Source organism: Coturnix japonica, chromosome 14 (assembly GCF_054131305.1).
Source record: "Coturnix japonica strain WE chromosome 14, WE-NBRP24, whole genome shotgun sequence".
Lineage (NCBI taxonomy): Eukaryota > Metazoa > Chordata > Aves > Galliformes > Phasianidae > Coturnix > Coturnix japonica.
The window spans coordinates 16,938,511-16,957,682 of record NC_140676.1 but is presented as its reverse complement, the minus strand read 5'-3'; the positions used below and the strand labels follow the sequence as shown (position 1 = coordinate 16,957,682).

General features: G+C 45.3%; 1 protein-coding gene across 22 annotated transcripts; it reads right to left on the bottom strand.

The window, feature by feature from the left end:
• Positions 1-50: 50 nt before the first annotated feature.
• Positions 51-19,120, bottom strand: PPCDC (phosphopantothenoylcysteine decarboxylase). Of its 22 annotated transcripts, none has more exons than XM_085515940.1 (9): positions 19,035-19,120; positions 17,815-17,951; positions 15,016-15,164; positions 9,349-9,444; positions 8,212-8,350; positions 6,963-7,091; positions 4,863-5,031; positions 1,250-1,349; positions 51-628 (listed from the first exon to the last, which is right to left on the bottom strand). In XM_085515940.1, exons 6-9 carry the CDS (start codon positions 7,029-7,031, stop codon positions 571-573), a joined length of 396 nt encoding a protein of 131 aa, XP_085372066.1. In that variant the 5' UTR covers positions 7,032-7,091; positions 8,212-8,350; positions 9,349-9,444; positions 15,016-15,164; positions 17,815-17,951; positions 19,035-19,120; the 3' UTR covers positions 51-570. The 22 variants fall into 22 exon arrangements, with proteins under 22 accessions (XP_085372066.1, XP_085372067.1, XP_085372062.1 ...); XM_085515941.1 differs by having other exon boundaries at positions 17,820-17,951; XM_085515936.1 differs by lacking the exons at positions 1,250-1,349; positions 8,212-8,350 and adding an exon at positions 4,730-4,765 and having other exon boundaries at positions 18,112-19,120.
• Positions 19,121-19,172: the final 52 nt, after the last annotated feature.

Genomic DNA, 19,172 nt, shown 5'->3' with positions numbered 1-19,172 from the left:
TGATGTTAGGTACAAACACTTCCAAAAGGCAATTCCCAAGGGGCACAGAATTAAAAGCTCTCTTTTTATTAAGCTCTCCGAGGGAGAACACTTTTTGGACAGTGACTCCTGCTGGAAAGGAGAAGGCAGCACAGCTAAGGACAACACTGGAAAGCAAGGATGTCTTCACACCCACGTTCCTATTGCCAGGACAGCGAGCACAGCACTCCAGCTGCCCTTGGGGCAATGCTGGGCCAGAGACACAAGGGCAATTCCTCCTGCAGCCTTCTCAGAAAAGATCACACGTGAAACAAATGGGGCTGGAGGAACGTTACTCCCTCTCCACAAGATACCACTGTTTTCCCACAATAAAGAAACGTGGTCTTGGCTTAGGTTTCTAAAAGTCTGCAGTGCTGTACCACATTTCAGTTTGGTACCAGCTGGAACACAACCGTTTCAGTCCTTCGGTTGAGGAGCACGCTGTAGGACACATGTCATCTCGACTCAGTTTCCTGTTGGTTTTATCTTTGAATCGTCAGGAAGGCAATTCTCATGGCAGGCAATCAGCTCTGTGTTGGCAAGCCCCGCTCTTCAAGGACCCTTCTCACGCTTTCCACTATGGTCCACACTTCTGCCATGGCTCCACGACCTGCAGGGCAAGACCAAAGGCTCATGGTAAAGGCCATAGAGAACAAGGCACGTGGTTTTCCTCCATCCCACCCCATCTCTCCTTCACATTCAGCCATGCTGCAGTAAAGTAGAGGCCCCATAACCCTGCAAGGCCAGGGTAAAAGCTTGCAAAGTGTCCCCATGTTTTCTCATGATTCAACTGTAGGGGCAAAAGGATCTGCTTGGTCTAGCTGGTTGGGCAGGGATTTTGTGGCATGGTTGGATGCCATCAAGGGAGGAGTGTTCACGCTCACTTAGCTTGGCTCACATCTCACAAGTCTAAGCAGGAGCACGAGCTCCTCAGACAGTCAATGGAGAGAGGCAGGAAACCTCAAAAGGCAACTCATATGACCTTAATAAGTACCTCATGTTCTGAATCATCTCCAAGGATGTCTGTGTCTAACCCTTGCACAGGGAGCTGGTATCTCAGCTCGCGCTGCCCTGGGGGGTAAGTGTGCACAAGTGACCAAAACAAAGTGCGTGGGTAACAAAATACACCAGTGCACCTCCTTCCTCCAGCACAAACAGCACGTTAGGTATTATTTTGAAATAACCCTTGACTATTAAAAATAACAAAACAAAACTAAACTTGACTTCATACCATTCCAATGACTCCACAGTTAGGCCCACATTAGAGAGAAAGCTGCTCTGGATTTGCACCAGCTTGATTCTTGGGAGTAATTCTTGGAGAAGACTGTGTGCTAAGCAGAACAAAATGTAAAAGCTTTTCCTTTTGGACTGGTTAGTTTCCAGATGAACATCTAATCTACTTTTTGCTCCAAAACACTCTTTTTTAAACCTAGAATGAAAACTTCAAGATCAGAGAGCACTAAATCATCTTGTCCAACCTCATGCATACAGAGAAATCAGTCCACTCACTCCTGATACCTCCCCACCAGCATCTGTTTCCATTAGAAGATTCCAAAGATGGTAATCTCTACTGGTCTTTTGTTTTGCTGGCTAATTGTTGTAATTATTTAAAACACGAGCCCTATTTGTTGTTAAAAATTAGTTCTGGGAGGTTTCGTTTTCTTCTTTTTCTTCTGATTCACTTCCACAGCTGGGTTAGCGTGTGCACAGACTAATAGTGAAACCAGCAGGTTCCAAAGGACAGTTACAACTTGAAGAATGAGATGGAAGAGAAAAGACCATATTGTACAGCAGAGGGGTGTGCTCTGTGGGCAGATCACAGCACTGAATCGGACAGGACCTTCAGCTTTCAGATGAGACACCTGAGCCTTGCCTGGGACAGAAGGTATAACTGGATGCAACAGTGAGGAGTTGGGATGAAGTGCAATGCTTTTGGAAAGACAAGAAAACCGAGAGTGAGGATCTCCACTCCATCATTTTCAGGCTTATAAAACCTAAAAGGTTTGAAACACCCCACAGACAAGATGCAGGCAGATGTGGGTGGCTCTCGCCTCCTGTTCTGAGAGGAGCTGCATTTGATGCCTTCTGCTAAACAAAAGAAATTCCCCAAATGCACCCTTACGTTTGGCAGAACGACAGCCTCCAAGAGCACTTCCAACACCCGCCTTCATCCTACACAACCCACCTTCTCAACATCTTTGGCAATTCACAGCACACATTGTGCCTATGGCGAAAAATTCTTCCACTGTGCCAGGATCCAGAAATTCAGCCAAGGATGAAGAAAATACCAGCAGTTTGGAAGTGTTTCGCAACAATAAATTGCTGCAGGCCTGCATGTGGTATGGCACCTCTCAGAGCTCTCCTTATATGGATGGATACTACCAAAGCCAGCAACCCTTAGGTTACATTTAACTATCCAATCAAGGAAACATTTTAATTGGCAACTAGATTGAATATTTTAACTCTTTTTTAGCTGGACTCCATGTCTAAAAACACCTGAAGCGTCTGATGCATGGACTCAGATGTGAACAATCCAGATTCCCATTCACTAGTTTCCTTTTTTAGCTTTCCCACCCACCCTTAACTTCCCCATCCACCTTTACATGCCATGTATTCTACACTCATGCAGATGCCTATCCAGAGCCATGAGCCATTCAAACACCCACTTAGTATGGAAGAAACGTGGTTGTAACACAGAAACATGATGGCAGCCACTTCAGGTGTGTTCAGTTACATGAGTGGTAGGAGATGAACCTCACTCAACAGCAAGTTAAACCACAATGTCAGCAAACAAAACTGGTGCAAACTGAATCTTCGGCACCAGATGTGAGCTTTGCTATCTGGCCATTGGAAGCCAAGCAAACCCTTTTGTGGATAAAACCCACAAACCAGAAATTAGTGTGGAAGAAAGAGGCTTTGGGGGAAAAGGCCTGAAAAATTAAAACATCAAAAAAAAACCAAGAAGAAGGTGGGGAAAAAAAGTCACTAGGGAAGACTATCCTGTGTTTTCAGAGACCTGGGGTGCATTACTGCTCTGCCGTAAGTTTCCTACCTGCTGCCGGGAAAACCCTGGCATGTGCCAGCAGGAAAACCTTGATGCAAATTGACTCACAAGCACAAGCAAAGCCGAGTCAGATGTGGCTACTCCTGCCTCAGCTGTCCATACCATCCTTCTCCTACAGGCTTCTTTGGGAGTTCATTCTCACTATAGGAACATCTGAACTACATGCAAAGCAGCTCCCAAATGACTGTAGTTATAATGAGGTTACTCCTGATCAGTACTGGTTTGGCTTTGCCATTGTGAGCTGCAAACCGCAGCAATGGACACACTGCTTCTCATGTGGCCCTGGATCACTACCATGAGGGCAGAAACACCAGGGAACAGCAGGGCAAAGCAGCAGAACACAGAAAGCATGTTCAGCATCCAGCTCAAAGCCATCTGCACCACTGAGTCAACACACACGGCCCTTCTGCATCTCAGATCCCCATCTGCCAAAGAGGGACAACACCGCAGCTCTGCTTCAGGTGTGTGGACCTGTGTGAATAAGCTCATCACTCAGAGTGTGCTATAGGACTAGAGGTCCTATACAAGTACAAAAAGAGATAAAGGAAAAGCTCCAAGGGACAAAGAAGTTATGCCAGATGGCCTTTCCATTCCTGCCAAAATGTCTGCACAGAATGACCTCTTTTGGGCGTTTTCCCTTAACATTATTACAAGCACACAGGAAATTTGATGTAATCAGGTCTAAAACCCCAGCGGAAACATAATTGTCCAGTACAGTTACAGCTGATGCCTGAATTACTTGACTACACTTACCTAAACTGTAAATATTTCTAAGTCGTCATCTCCAGAAAAACATTCTCTAAAAGCATTGCATCTACCCAAGAATTCAGACGCTAAGAAAGCCAGCCCTGGAATTTAACCACGAAGAACGTGTTAGCATCCAGTCTCCATGACAGACATTCATTGAGATAGCTGACTGAGTGGTTAAGATCCTGCTGTTGTTGGGTTATCAGATGAAAGAATGAGTGCATTACTGTGCAGGCAATAAAACTACTGCTATTATGGCTAGAATTGGGTGATGTTTTACAGACAAACTGTCCACAAAAGACTAAATTAAAGAAGTGAATCCATTCATCCAAAATGCTGATATAGAAAAAAATCTTCTTGAAACCTCCCAAAAATCAAAACATGCTCATTTAAACCAGTTCCTAGAATACAAATGAGACATTTTCACTTGGCGCTCTAAGTCTGAAAGTTGAGCGTGACAAGTCTTCCTACCCCCTTCTCTCACTTCACAGACAAGGCTGATGTCAGAACTCCAGATCAAAATGAGACTGTGAAGCTGATTGAGCTGAAAAGTAACCCAGGCAACAAACAACAACAAATGGTAAATGTATGTTCAGTTACACCCTCAGCCACATCTGCAAAGTGCTAATCCTCTATGTCTGCTCTAAGGGATAAGATATTATCCCCACGTCAGAGATGAGGAACTGAGGCATGATGGAAACAGCCCACAGTCTCAGCAGAGGGCATGGCTGGGACACCAGAATCCCAGGCTGATAATGCTCACCGCAGAGCCTTGCTTCTCTTTGATCTGATCTCTTTGAGGATTCAGAGTATCTCTTTTAAGTATCAGACCTATCTACCAGCTTGTTTTGAACAAGAGTAATAGGTGTTAGCTAGCACAGACATGTTGTTTGTACAAACCTTGGCCATGAGCACCTGCTCACTGCAGTCTAACATCTGGAAGGTCACAGAGCAGAAGAGTAAGGCACCTCCCTTCAGGGTAAAAGGAGCACTGGGGCAGGAAAACAGTCAGAAGACATGCAACAGGACTGACCTTCATCTCCACACACTAGTTTCTTCACCACACAGGGGATCTCTGTGTAGCCAAAGCCTTTCAGCTGCTCCACCTGCTGAGCTGTGATGGGATGCTCCCACATGGCCGTGTTCATAGCCGGGCAGAACAGCAGGGGTTTGTGCAGGTCCCAAGCACGGATGACACAAGTCTGGAAAAGAAGCCAAAGAGTTCAGCTCTGAGGCACGTTCTTTTTCATCATCCCTTTGCTCGCTTTGCTGCACAGAAGCATTTTCCCACTCCAGGTATCACGAGACAGCCAAAACATCCATCACTGCAGCTGGACTAGCCCGTAAGCAAATCCACAGGGCTGCTACTAATGCAGGCTGCATTCCAGCAAACCTCCTCTCTGACAGGCAAGAAGGATGAGAGAGGCTACAAAAAGAATAGATTCCATCCTGCTCCAGCTCAGGGCCAAGCAAACAGCCCAATCGCTGGACAAAATCAAGCTGGAACACAACGTGTGCAGGCAACCCATGTGGGAGACCAAGAGTAGTTGAGGGGTGGCCACAGATTGTATCAGCTAAAGAGAAATCCCCAGGCAGCAATTCAGATAAGCCAGCTGTAGAGCTAAACACAAAAAGCTGGCAAGTGAATCTTCTTAAACAGCACGCCAACTGGATCCACAACTGCTGACAAGGGAAGCACTCCTGTTTCCAGCATACAAAGGATAACAGGAACACAGCTGGGCTGCTGCAGCAGATGCTGGTAGATTACAAACCACCTAGGAGCTCCTGCATGCTACAGAGGATCATATCTAATTCCTCAATAAATACAGCTTCCAGATAAGCTAATATCACCTTACCTCCTTAAAAAGAGCAATGGTGATTGCTGTTAAACAGTGCAATGCCTGTTGCCTAGACCTGACAGCCATGCAAAGGGAGTCTCCCAGGTACCTTGCACCAGTCCGTGGTGCTGGAGCCGTGCCCATTTCAGAATACTTCAGAGAATTCTGCCCATCCTTTTTTATGCCCCATGATTTGAACCCTTCCTGGCACAGAGGAACCTGTTCCAACTTGCTAGCCAGCACCTCCAGTACTTCCCTACACAAAGGTAACCAAGATGACTGGCAGGAGTTTGTGAAGCCATGTGTCCTTAACACCCTTCCTGAACTCTGTTGGCTGCATTACAGATGGGGTTCAGAAGGACAAGACACTGCTTGCCCCCATCACAGCACTTTCTTACATCTCTATATCTCCAGAGGACTGCTTGTACGACTCAGGGCTGTAGCTCTGGATGCACTTTGCTCATCTGTAGGTACTCTTTTCTTACTTGGACAGCTAAGCTGACCAAGCAGGGCTCCCCAGCCAGGCTTGATGTACTGCCCTCAATTCCCAATCCTAGCCTCCTTGTATTACTGAAGGGCAACACAGTATTTGCATTTTTACAGCTTTCTGGCAGATCTTTTGGGCAGTTGATACTCATGACCTTTCCTGGTGAAGGCTCAGTGGATGGATACAAAGGACTTAAGTTCCACTGAAGTTCCCCATCACTGAACCGAGACACACACTTCTAATATCAGAGAAAAAAAAAATCCCCAAAACATGCCTGAACAAGCAAAAAACCCCATAGTTGAAAGTGTAAGGTAAGTAAGTGTGCACACGTTTGAATTTGTGCTATGCAGTTAGGTGAGGGAGGAGGTGAGGTAGCAGGAAGTAAACAGTTTTTATCTGATCTCACAGGTGCCTTTCCAGATTGCATCTAAAAAACGCAGAGAGGAACTCAAAAGTGAGTGTGAGTGTGTGCATGTGTGTGTGTATGTGTGATAGAGAGAGGATGGAGGTAGAAAGAGAAATATCACCCAACAGAAAAAGCAGGAAAGGCACAAAATAGGAACCGGGAGATAATGGAAGAGACAGAGAGCACCCAGGAATGGAAAAGGATATAGGTATGGGAAGGGAAGTTGGAAAAGGAGCAGAGGAACCATATTGGCAGGGGAAAGACAAGCAGCTGAGGTGGCAGCAGAACATGCAAATCGTGATGCTGCTGAAGCACATGAGTTTCCTTGACAGAAAGGTCAGACTGGTGCTGGGAGGGGAGAGAATGCAGGGACTGCCCTAAGGCAGAGTTGCAGTTACTCACCAGCAGGTTGTCACAGATACCGTTTGCCAGCTTTGCCAGTGTGTTTGCATCAAGAGGGGCCACCAGCATGAGGTCAGCCCACCGCCGGAGCTCAATGTGCAGGACTGGGTCAGAACGGCCCTTCCACAGCTGTAGATGAGACAGGATGCAGATTACCAAACCCTCACAACATAGTACTGTGAACAACAGGCAATTCAACAACATCACATTAGTAACTACAATGTAAACCTCATTATTTTCACACCAAGCAAGATCTGACAGCCTGATGGAATCAGAGACTGCAGCCACAGAGCTCACTTTTCTGACTTCCAGCCTCCTCTAGCAAAGGCCACATGGAAGGAGCATTTAGAACACTGCCTGTGAGCTCAGTGCTCTACAAGCAGGTATCCTTTCCCACAAAGACAATTCACACATCCAACTTCAACCTGCAGGAAAGAACTTTCTCCATCCACATCATCCTGAGGAAGCTGAGGCTTCCCAAACATCCATCCATTAAAACTCCATCCACGTACGGTACATCTGAGCAGGGAAATCCAAGACATTGGATCAGTCAACCAAAACCAGACAGGACCACACCAGTGCAAACATTTCCCAGGCACGCCTACAGCAGCTACAGGATACTCTGCTGGGTTCTTTTTGGGAGGGACTGGGCACTTCCTTCCTCTCTTAGCTCTAGGCACATATTTGTATTTATCAGAAGAGCTCAGAGTTGCTCAAGGGGGTCCCGGGCTCTTCTTAAGAGCACAGTTAACTGGGATAACATCATGGGAAGCAGCAAACAGTACCAGGCACTTAAGCCCCAGAGGACATGCAACCACAGGCCAGCAAGATGTGCATCAGGGCCACAAACTATTCCTTCTCTGAGTCACGGGAAACCACAACAAAAACACAGCATCCGGAAATCTGGTGCTCCTCAATACCTTTCCCAGCTCCTCCACTCACTTCTATTTTCTTTGTGACAAGTCTTTCTAGAAAATTTCCTTTCAGAATAAAATCCCTCACAAACATGCTGGTCACGCTTATTTTGCTGCCTTCTGTCAAGAATGGCACACTTTATAGCTACGTGTCTTCTTTCCTGCGTGCCAACAGACCACAGAGCTGCACCTCTTCTATCACCCCACAGACAGCTCTGCCTGAAGCTGCAGCACTATGGGACCCAAGAAGTTTTCTGCAGTCTTCTAAGATCTGCAAAGTCTTTCTGGTCAAGAAGATCTTTTACATAATGTAAAGATATTCAGAGTCTGAATACCTGAGCAATCCCTCACTGGAAGGGAAATGTGCACTGAGAGCCTCATGCTGATGACTGTATAAGAAGAGCAGGAAAGATGTCACAGGCCACTGCTGAATCCTGCAGAGCGTGTTCATCCGTAACTCATCTGAGGGGGGAACTGGTAAAAAAGGTCAAGCTGATTGCAAATTGCCTGGTAAATTCAAGGGGTGACTGACTGGTCTCTTCTGTGTATGTGCACCAATGCCTATTGAGCTAAATACACTGCTTCTATCAGGAAAACATCTTGTACATCTACCCATTTATCACTCTCGTGCAAGGCAGATCCAGGTACTGGTCTTTGCCTGCTCCCCCATACTGGGGTGGCCCTGCCAAAACAAAGCTCACCAAACAGACCCAGATATATTACAGAGCAGCTTTGTTTTTCACCCAGGGTGCAGGCAGATTATGAAAGTACAGAGCAAGAAGCTGCAAAACACAAGCAGCTTCGGTAGTTTTGTGATTGTCAGCGGTGCCTACAGATTGAGAATAGTCAGCGACAAGGAGAATCAAGCTGTTGCCTTCCTGACAAGAATGAGTCACGGCAACCACCTAACACCTTCACCACAACTTCACAGTGGCTTTCTTGACATTTCCTGATACTCCTCTCAGAGCTGAGGGTGGCTGCTAAGCCCAGGGTGGTGAGGGACCACCTGTAGCCACACTGCCTGCTGCAAAGCAGGTGGTAGAAAACCCTCTGCTACGGTCACAGCAGCACCACTTAGCATGAGCGGGCCCGTGTTCTCTGAAAGCCATGCTCCAAAGCACACAGTGCTACAACAAAGAAAGCAACATTAGCCAAGAATCTATAGTTAATTACAAAGAAACTCGGAGGAATGCCCCCAGTGGGGCTGCTCCAAAAGGAATGCCTCCTATTTTATTCTGCTGCCATCAGAAGTGGATGTTAGTGGCATAGCAGTGGAGGTTGAGCCTTCCCACCAATATTCCATTACATTTTGCAGCCCTGTGACAGATGGCAGCAGAGGGGTGCTCTGACAAAATGGCATCTGAGATGGAAGTGCGTGTGAAGCAGCGAATGTGTGTATGCATGAGCACATGATGGAACTACTAGCAGGACTAAAAGAAGCCCTTGCAGACTCCTGAGGGAGAAGAACTCACCTGCCATTCATCTTCATCACTGTAGAGGGTGACAGGAATTTCCTGGGGGTTGTAGAAATGCTTTGCTCTCTCAGTTGTCACCACCTTCACTTCAAGCTAATGAGAAAGCAAAGAGAGAATATCCTGGTTTCAGCTGGGACAGCAGTGCTTTGTTTTTTCCCTTCATAGTGGCTGGTATGACGCTGTGTTTTGGCTTTAGGAGAAAACCAATGCTGATAACACACCAGTGTTTCAGTTGTTGCTGTGCAGTGCTGCACAGAGCCAAAGATCTCTCAGTTTCTCACCTTCTCATACTGCCCTGCCAGTGCTGCAAGGGCACAAGGAGCTGGGAGGAGACAGAACCAGGACAGCTGATCTAAAATGGCCCAAAGATATTCCACATCATGTTACTTCATACAAAAAATACACAAAAAACCAAAACAAAACTGGGCACTGGTTGGCAGGTGGTGAGCAATTCCTTGTGCATCACTTGTTCTGTATCTTTCTCTTTCTGTCTTAGTAAACAGTCTTTATCTCAACCCACAGGTTCTACTTTGGTTTTTCTGTTGTTTTATTTTTTCCCCCCCGATTCTTCCCCCCCATCCCACTGGGAGGAGAATAAGTGAATGACTATGGTGCTGAGCTACATGACAGGTTAAACCACATCAGAGAAAGACCAACAGTTACGGCTTGAAGAAATCCTGTAAAGCTGGGTAGATGAGGAGGGCTTGAGTAGTGAAGACTTCGAAAGATATGCAGACATTCCCCTCCTGTGTGCATGTGCATAACCACACCTATTCAGAGCTGAAAGGTCAGGCCACTGCAAGTGTTCACAGGAGCTGACGACTCATTTCATTGCCACCCTAACGCAGGCAGGTGATTAGTCACCATCTGCCAAACTCGTTCAGATGGTCAGTTCACAGCAGGGACAGCAAGGACAGAGAAGGTCAAGAAGGGAGATGCAGCTCTGCACAGAACTTCAAAGGCACTGCAAGAAGCAGCAAACCAAAGCGCTGGGAGAGATGCCCTTTAATCACGAAAGGGAGTAGCAAGGCATCTCACCTTAGAGGATTCCCTTAGCCACAGCACAAAGGGCTGCCGAGGGGTGGCGTGCCAGCATGACACTTGCAGGATCACTCTTCCCACACTCAGAGCCAAGAGGAAGTGCAATGCTCAGCGACCACAAGTCCTGCCAAGGGAGAAGCTGGGAGCTGGGGCTCAGCACCACCAGCTCAAGGCAAGCCCATCCCTGCAGAACAAGGCTCCAGAAGAAGCAGAGGCTCAAAGCTCTTCTTGTTGCCCTGGGCATTTAGCAAATAGTACACCTGTCCAGGGCATAGGCTGCCAGCTTCTCCAGGAGAACACCGTGGGAGAATGTCAAAGGCTTTGCTGAAGTCTAGGCAGACTATGCCAACAGCCTTTCCCTTATCCATCAGCCAGGTCACCCAGTTTCAGGAGATTAGGTTGGTCAAGCAGGACCTGCCTTTTACGAACCAACACTGTCTGGGCCTGATCCTCTGGTTGTCCTGCTCAAGCTGTGTGATCTCACTCAAGATTCCATAGCTTTCCCTGGCACCAAGGTCAGGTTGACAGGCCTGTAGTTCCCTAGGTCCTCCTTACAACCCTTCTTGTAGATGTGAGTCATGCTGGCAAGCCTCCAATCCTCTGGGACCTCTCCAGTTGACTAAGCACACTGATAGATGGTGGACAGCTGTGGGAATACAAGAAAAACTGTTCAGAGCAGCAGCTGTGGAGCAGGATAAACAGCATGAGAACCAAGGACAGCTCTAGAAGAGAAAAAGTTCTTGGCTCCGATTGGATAAGCACCCCCATGCAGGGTTACGGAGTGTTTGTATAATACATGGCATGTAAAGGTGGATGGGAAACTTGTAAGGGTGGGTGGGAAAGCTAAATAAGGAAACCTGTGAATGGGTGTAGGTAACGTGAGCACTTGTAATAAATTATCTGGATTGTTCACATCAGAATCTGCGCATCAGACACTGCAGAAAGTGGCTTAGTAATGACCTCTGCCAGCATCCCTGGCTGCATCCCATATGGTCCCATGGGCTTGTGACAGGTAGAAGAGAAGGTCTCTCATTGCCTCCACCTGAATTGTGGGAGGTTTATTCTGCTCCCCATTCCAGACTTCCAGGTCAGGGGGTAGAGTATCTTGAGGATAACTCATCTGACAGATGTAAAGAAAGCGCTGAGAACATCAGACTTTTTCTTATCCTCAGTGGTATCACGTGCAGCAGGATCAGCCAAGAAGCAGAGCCAGAATCAGGCTTGCTCTGCATAGGTAGATGCACATCAGACCACCAATGATAAAATAAACAAGTAAACAAAGCTTTTCCTTATTATCATCCACTTCTGCTCACTGTCTACTCTGATAGTTCTCTGTGCAAGCCACGATGCGGTTCTGTTAGCCAGACAGAGAGATAGGGAAAAACCAGCCTCAGCAACACCTTCCTCCCACTGTGGCCTGAGTTACAACACTGACAGAGCCCTCAGCATGCGTGCTCTTGCTTGAACACAGCTGAAAACCTCCAACCTCCAAACAGCTATCTTCAACAGCAGCGGTTGAAGTGACAAAACGTGTTAACCTATCTCCCCAGTACCATCTATTCTACTGTCAGGATACTCCTAAGAACAGAGCAGTGTTGATTATCTGCACCTTACATTACTAGAATAGCAGTTTGGAGCAAGGAAAAAAAAAACAACAGGCACAGAATACCATTGGTTTGGGCAACTTTTCCCATTTCCTGAAGAAAAACAGCTGCACGTAATAACAGTATTGAGTACTATTTGTTTGCCTTTTTGATGTTTCTGGATGTCTGCTCTTCTTTCAAGTAGGCCTAGCCTGGAATCACAACTCTATTTCTAGTGCTTGCAAGTGTGAAGATCACATATCAAGCAACCATGTTCTTTCTGTATTAACCTCACCTTGAAGTAAGCTGTTTGGAGCCAAGCAGCGACACCCACAAAGGTGCTAACACTGCATTCTTCCATCCTTTAAGCTTCAATGAGATATTAACTTTGCAGTCGGTAAGATATTATTTATTTATTGAGCAATGTGTAGCTTAAAGGGGCTTGTCTGCTCTCTGCAACTGTACCAGGCAGCCAGATCCGCACTAAAAGCTCTCACCAGTAATATATGTTAGTGGGATTCTTATTTCACAGTTGGCCATAGAAACATAAGGATCTTTAGGTGACAACTGCATCTACATTATGCTGAATTTTGTGTCTTGCTGCTTCAATTGTGGCAGTACTCAAACATTTCTAACCTAGACCATGAATAGCTTGTTAAAAGGGACACAATCAAAATCCAAACTTTTTTTGGTTAAAGATAGTTTCATAAGCATCTCTGGTCTAAAGGAAAAAAACAACATTCTTTAAAGTCTGGGAATAGGGAACAGCTGGCTATTGAGTGCTGCATCCAATCCACCACAACCAAGAGCATATCAGAGGGATGTTCAAAGACTGAGTGGTGGTGACTCCACCACTCCTCCAAGAAAGCTGCTCTGTTTCAATATTCTCTCTGGTTAAGGTTTTCTGCTGGGGTGGGCTCCTGGATCCCTTGTTGTCAGCGAGCGTTTCAAGTCTCTCCAGCTATGCTGGAAACAGATCAGTGCTCTCGAGATCACTTTAGCCTACATAGTTTTTCCTTCTATTTACTTGGCACGCCCTCTGTTTGACTGCAGATATCTCTCTGCTTAAACAGTAAAATCTCTCTAGCCACACAGACAAATTCCTTTACCGGAGACAATTTAGACTAGCCAGAGTCTTTGCTAACAACTACTGCAGAAGAGAATGAGCATCTCCTACTGATGAATGGCATCTATGAGCTGACATAGAGGCAATCTGGCAGGAGTGCAGCGAACCTTATGACATGACTCAAACTGACAAGGCCAAATGACATCCGGGAGCTTCAAGAACAATAGGTCTCACCCAGAGAAAAGTTTGCCATTTCCTTTCTTTATGACTAACTGACACTCTATCAATGTGATTTTTTGTTTTTGGTTAGTTTTCCTGCCAAGCCATTCAAAAGTACCAGGACTCCGAATGAGGTAATGTGTATGTCTGGCATAACTACAGGAGTTACCCAGGTGCCCTGACAAGGCACTACGTGTTATCTCCCCACAACAACGTGTGCAAGAGGAATAACCTGAAAAGCATAAACTGATGTTGTAATGAATTCCCAGGCCTTCAGAGAGCTTAAACAAAAGGCAGTAAGATGAAGTCATGGCAGTTATCACCCTCAAGGACACATTAAAGTTTAATGAGTGCAAAAATCACACCACTGAGTTGTTCGCTGAGGGTCATTTAAGCAGAAACATCAATTTTACACTAAGTGCTCTATTCTCAAACCTCCGACCACATCACCTCTGCTTCTGTCCTGCTTCCACAACAGCTTCTCTAAGTTCCATTCCTTCAGTTGACACAACAGGCCCATGCCGGTTAAACTCAGTGCAGAAGTTATGTTTGCGGGTAGAAAAATCACATCAGAAGTGAATGAACAAATTCAGTACCAGAAGCTCCTGAACAGTTTGGATAATGAACCTGCACTTCTTTGTACAACACAAGCCTAAAACCAGTGGCCATAAGGCCTGCACCACACATAACAGAATGCAGAATTTAGGTCTGGCCATCAGCAGCTTTAAATCATGCATCGAATTCACAGAGAAGAAATGCACCTGAGGAACTATATTGGATCATTTGCACTTTTCCCATCACTTGGGATGAAGGCTGTCCTGAATACCAACAGTACACAGGTTCTCAGGGACTGTATCTCTTCTGATTCTACTTTTAATGATCTCACAGCTCTGAGGTGAAGCCTCCCAAGCCATCCAAAAGCTATTCATTCAATATGCTTGCCAATACATTGGGATATTTAAGTGCACATTCTCGCTCCTGCTACTCTTTAATTCCATTGCTCCAAACCAGATGCTTCATCTCTTAAAAGATTAAGGTCTCCTTATTTATTTACGGGATTTTTTTTTTTGCAACTTTATTCTACAGCAAAAGTTACCACACTTCCCTCCCTGATTCTAGTCACTAGTGGCCTCTGCTGGACATCTCTGTTACTTCAAACAACAAACTTGAATTTATAAAACAAATCAGTGTATGTGTCTGCTTTTCCTAATCTTCTGTTGTGGTTTTTTGTTTCTTTGTTTTCACAAGGCTTAATTGCTTTTTGTTGGTCAGACAAGTGTCTATCTTTGTAAAGACAAGACCCCACCTGTTTAACGTTGGAAGGTTCTAATTAGAAATTAGACATTAGAAATGTCAAGCTCTAGAAAGCATTCACCTAAGTGTCTATGAGCCAGATCTGGCAAGGATGGATATACTCCACAGTAAAACAAATAAACAAGAATGTATTAAATCATTTTGCAGAAAATTAAGCAAGCTGAGCTGAACTACTTTCGTCATGAACAATCTAAACGTCTGCCTGGGAAAGCACCCAGAAAAGTTACTGTCATTTCAACTTGATTTCAAGCTAAATCAAGTATAGAGAAGTAAGAAAGAATAGGTAAAAATGTTGATTTTTAAAAGCTGGAGGAACCCGTCCCAATTTTCAAACTACAAGGTTCAATGGCAGAGGAAATTCCTCATTTCAGCAGAAGACAACTAGACTCTGCTTGAAATGAGAAATAGGGTAATGCCAACTTTACTGATGGACCAACTCACCCCAGGGATTTCCAGCAATCCAGAGATGAGGAGAGGCAGTTTCAGGGCAGCCACACTCCCAGTCACACCCACCAGGACATGGAATTTTTCCCGTGGCACAGATGGACTCATTTCTGCATGTGAGGAGGGCTCCATGGTCCAGCCAACCTCTACAAACACAGAGAAATAAAGCATTTTTTAGTAATGAGAAGCACAGCAGAGTTCCAACAACATACACCCGAAAGCACAGGACTAAGCCTGGACTATATAGAATTTAGAGCAACTCAGTCTGATGCTGAACATTCAGACCCTGACCCACAAAGCTTTTCAGCATCAGCACACCTTGAAGCACAGGAATAGCCAACTCTTCCTATCTCCTACAAGCACAATTTCCACTAGGATGCTGGTAAACAGAATGCTACAAACTACACAGGCTCAGTTTTGGGAGCTGTTAACTTGACAAAGAAATAGAGAGGCACTCTCTCATGTTGGAAATGGGATGGAACTAACAATAACTGTACCTTTCACACTGACTAAAGGCAAGATATGTAGTAGAGCAGTGCTCCCTCTACACTCTGATTAACAGTAAGTGCAGGAAAACATTTCAGTAAGTGAAAATTTGGGGCTTCTCAGGCAAGCATTATCAGATGCCCTATCCACTATATCACTGTGTATTTACAGCAGCACTAAGGATTACTCTTTCAGAAGCAAGAAAAAAGATCAAAACAGTGAATAAGACACAGAACAAAACAGCCACCAAATGAAAACACCTCCTCAGGAATGTGAAGGACAGAAGTGCACACCCAGCAGTGCCAGACAAAGGTACCAACAGGCTGAGTTGGCTGCTTTTGAGGGTGCATGGCAAGCAGTGATGATTCATGATGGTCTTTGGTCACTTCTGAGCCACCACCATGCTGACAGATCACCAGTGATAAATCATCCAGAATTAATCTGGCAAAAAAACACATCCTGCCCAGAGAAGTTGTGGATGCTCCATATGTGGAGGTGTTTGAGACCAGGCTGGACAGAGCCCAAGGTGAGCAGATCCAGTGCCTGATTTAGTGGCTGGCAACCCTGCCCACAGCAGCAGCATTGGAACTGGATGATCTTTGAGGCCCATTCCAACCAAGCCATTCTATGAACCTACAACTTCACTATATCATCAATGCAAACATCTCTGTTTGATAAGTCTCAGAACTGGCAAATAAATTCATTTCTTGAAAATACCTGAAAACTGTACTTTAATGATGATGTTACACAGGGATTTAGTGAAGTTAACTTCCTTGTTATTCACAGGAGATTACCTGGAAATATTTTGGGAAGAACAGAGGAAGGACAAGACATCTACACTGTGAGAGTTAGATTGTGTTTTTGCATTAGAAACTTCCAATACCAAAGTATAGGCCTTTATTGAACTCATAACCTTCTTACAAAACAGCTACATAGGTTAAAATGGCTGCAGAGGTTGCTCTCCACAAGGAGGATGCTGTGCAGCAGGATAGGACAGAGGTTAGGACATCCTGACCAGGGTAAGAAATAACCCAAAGGGTCTGAGCAATGCCCACAGTGACCAAACATGAACAACATGAACTTCTGTGAAAGAATACGCCAGTTCATTGGAAAGGGGAAAGCTGCTCAATAGATGTAAATGTATAATTAAATTTCTGCTTGTTAGCACAGCATAATAGGTATCATAAATCAGGAATTGGGGCTTAGTAACCTTTAGATGTTCCCTGATATGGGTTTCTTCTTTCTAAAACGTGGCTTTTGTAAGTAATGAGAGATAAGGCAAAAATAAAGAGGAGGGTAAGGAAGGCCTGGCATAAGATAAAACAGGTATGACAGCTTCAGGAAATATTGCCCTCCTGTATGCATAGAGAAGTACAAAATTATCTTAAAGAAAATAACAGGTTGATGAAAGACCTTACATAGAAAAATGGATTAGCAAATGCATTGTGTAATTGTGAGTCTGGAGTACCCAGCCAATAGCAGAACAGGAGAGTAATTACCTGCAATGGGAGAAAAGTATATAATGGTGTTTCACTGATTCAGTGCATGTTTTCCCCCTTGCCACAAAACAGCCACCAAGTGAAAACACCTCCTCAGGAATGTGAAGGACAGAAGTGCACACCCAGCAGTGCCAGACAAAGGTACCAACAGGCTGAGTTGGCTGCTTTTGAGGGTGCATGGCAAGCAGTGATGATTCATGATGGTCTTTGGTCACTTCTGAGCCACCACCATGCTGACAGATCACCAGTGATAAATCATCCAGAATTAATCTGGCAAAAAAAACCTAAACACATCCTGCCCAGAGAAGTTGTGGATGCTCCATACGTGGAGGTGTTTGAGACCAGGCTGGACAGAGCCCAAGGTGAGCAGATCCAGTGCCTGATTTAGTGGCTGGCAACCCTGCCCACAGCAGCAGCATTGGAACTGGATGATCTTTGAGGCCCATTCCAACCAAGCCATTCTATGAACGTATAACTTCTCTATATCATCAATGCAAACATCTCTGTTGGATAAGTCTCAGAACTGGCAAATAAATTCATTTCTTGAAAATAACTGAAAACTGTAGTTTAGTGACAGCATTATACTGGTATTCAATGAAGTTAACTTCCTTGTTATTCATAGTGAGTTACTTGGAAGTATTTTGGGAAGAATGGAGGAAGGAAGTGACATTTACATTGCCTTTGTTTTAGGTACCAGCTTGGTAGCCAGATTGCATCTAGAGAATCAACCCTTTGGCCATTTCCTGAGGTCATACAGAACTGACTTTGAGATCCTTCACAGAGCAACTGCAGGAGTTACACAGAGCCTGACCTCACCATGCAGCTGAGATTCACCAGCACAAGGATCCTTGCTGACTGCTCCCACCCTCAGCTGCAGCACAGCAGCAGCCACGGAGCCTTCCTCCACTCCCTGCTTGGAATTAACACGTTGTGCTCAGTCCTCTGTGGCTGTAAAAAGAAAACCAGGAAGGTCAGTGTTGGAAATATCCTCAATAATTTTTGGTCAGGACGGTATCTCTGATAAAAAGCAGTTTTTATTCTTGATTGCAATGGCGGGCGCCCGGATGTCAGAAGCGCCCCTATGGACATGATGTTACAGTTTTTATACCTTGCCTCCCATACATTTTCCCCTCCCGTTTCCTCTTTGATTGGGTATTACAGGTTACAATTTTACTCGAGGTTTGCATTTGTTAATTACATTCTGACGCTTGTTAATTCCCGTGCTATCTTGTGTTAGTCAGTCGCCATCCTGCTGTTTTTGTTTCCAAGATGTCTCGGTACTCTTTATCGTATTGATATGTTGATTTCCTTCGAAGCTTCTTCTATTCTGTCCCAGAGACCGTCGTTAAACAAAGAGGCTGGGGGGGGGATGATTCCAGTCCTTCCCCATATCTCTTCAGGCACATCCTTAGGTATGTCATAACTCGTATGTTTTTACAGTGTATACAGCAAAACATTAAAACATACATTACTGCTAGTTTATACAGGTATATTGTTATTTTAACTTCTCCTCTTTGGATCTTTTATCACTCAGGTCCTATTTGTCCAGCACCAAAAATAGTTTTATTTCAGATAGCTGGACAGACAGGAGCTGCAGTCTTTGTAACTATGATTTTTACCTAATAACTACGAATTTCTTCACTTCTATATTCATATTTTGCTCTAAATGCAGAAACAACATTTGATTCCCACAGTCAGGAGCATGACCTCAGCTTGAGCTCCCAGTGCTGTTTACCACCAGTAAAGGAAACACAGCAAGGTGCTTCCCCATCAACTTGGGGAAATGAGACATAACAGACACGTTGCAGAGGGGACTATAAGCAACAGAAGGGCCGCCCCTTCCTCTTACCGAACCATAGTTCTGGGGACTCAACCGGAGAACCACCTCAAAGGCAAACGGCTCCCAGGCCTTCTTAGCTATTTTATCAGATCCATAACTCTGAGAAACGCCTCAGAAAGGCCTCTGGGGTAGCGAAGGGAACGGAGGAGTCTAGCAGGCAAAGGAAAGAGGGTTACATCAGTGTGAAATACCTGGGATCGGCCCCGCGGCCTTGCTGCGGCCTAGCGACAAGCCGACCTCCACACCGCTCACGCGTCGCCTAGCAACAGGGACAGACAGCGGAAGGCGAAGGGCACGCTGGGAAATGGAGTCCACCACTGCCACGCGGG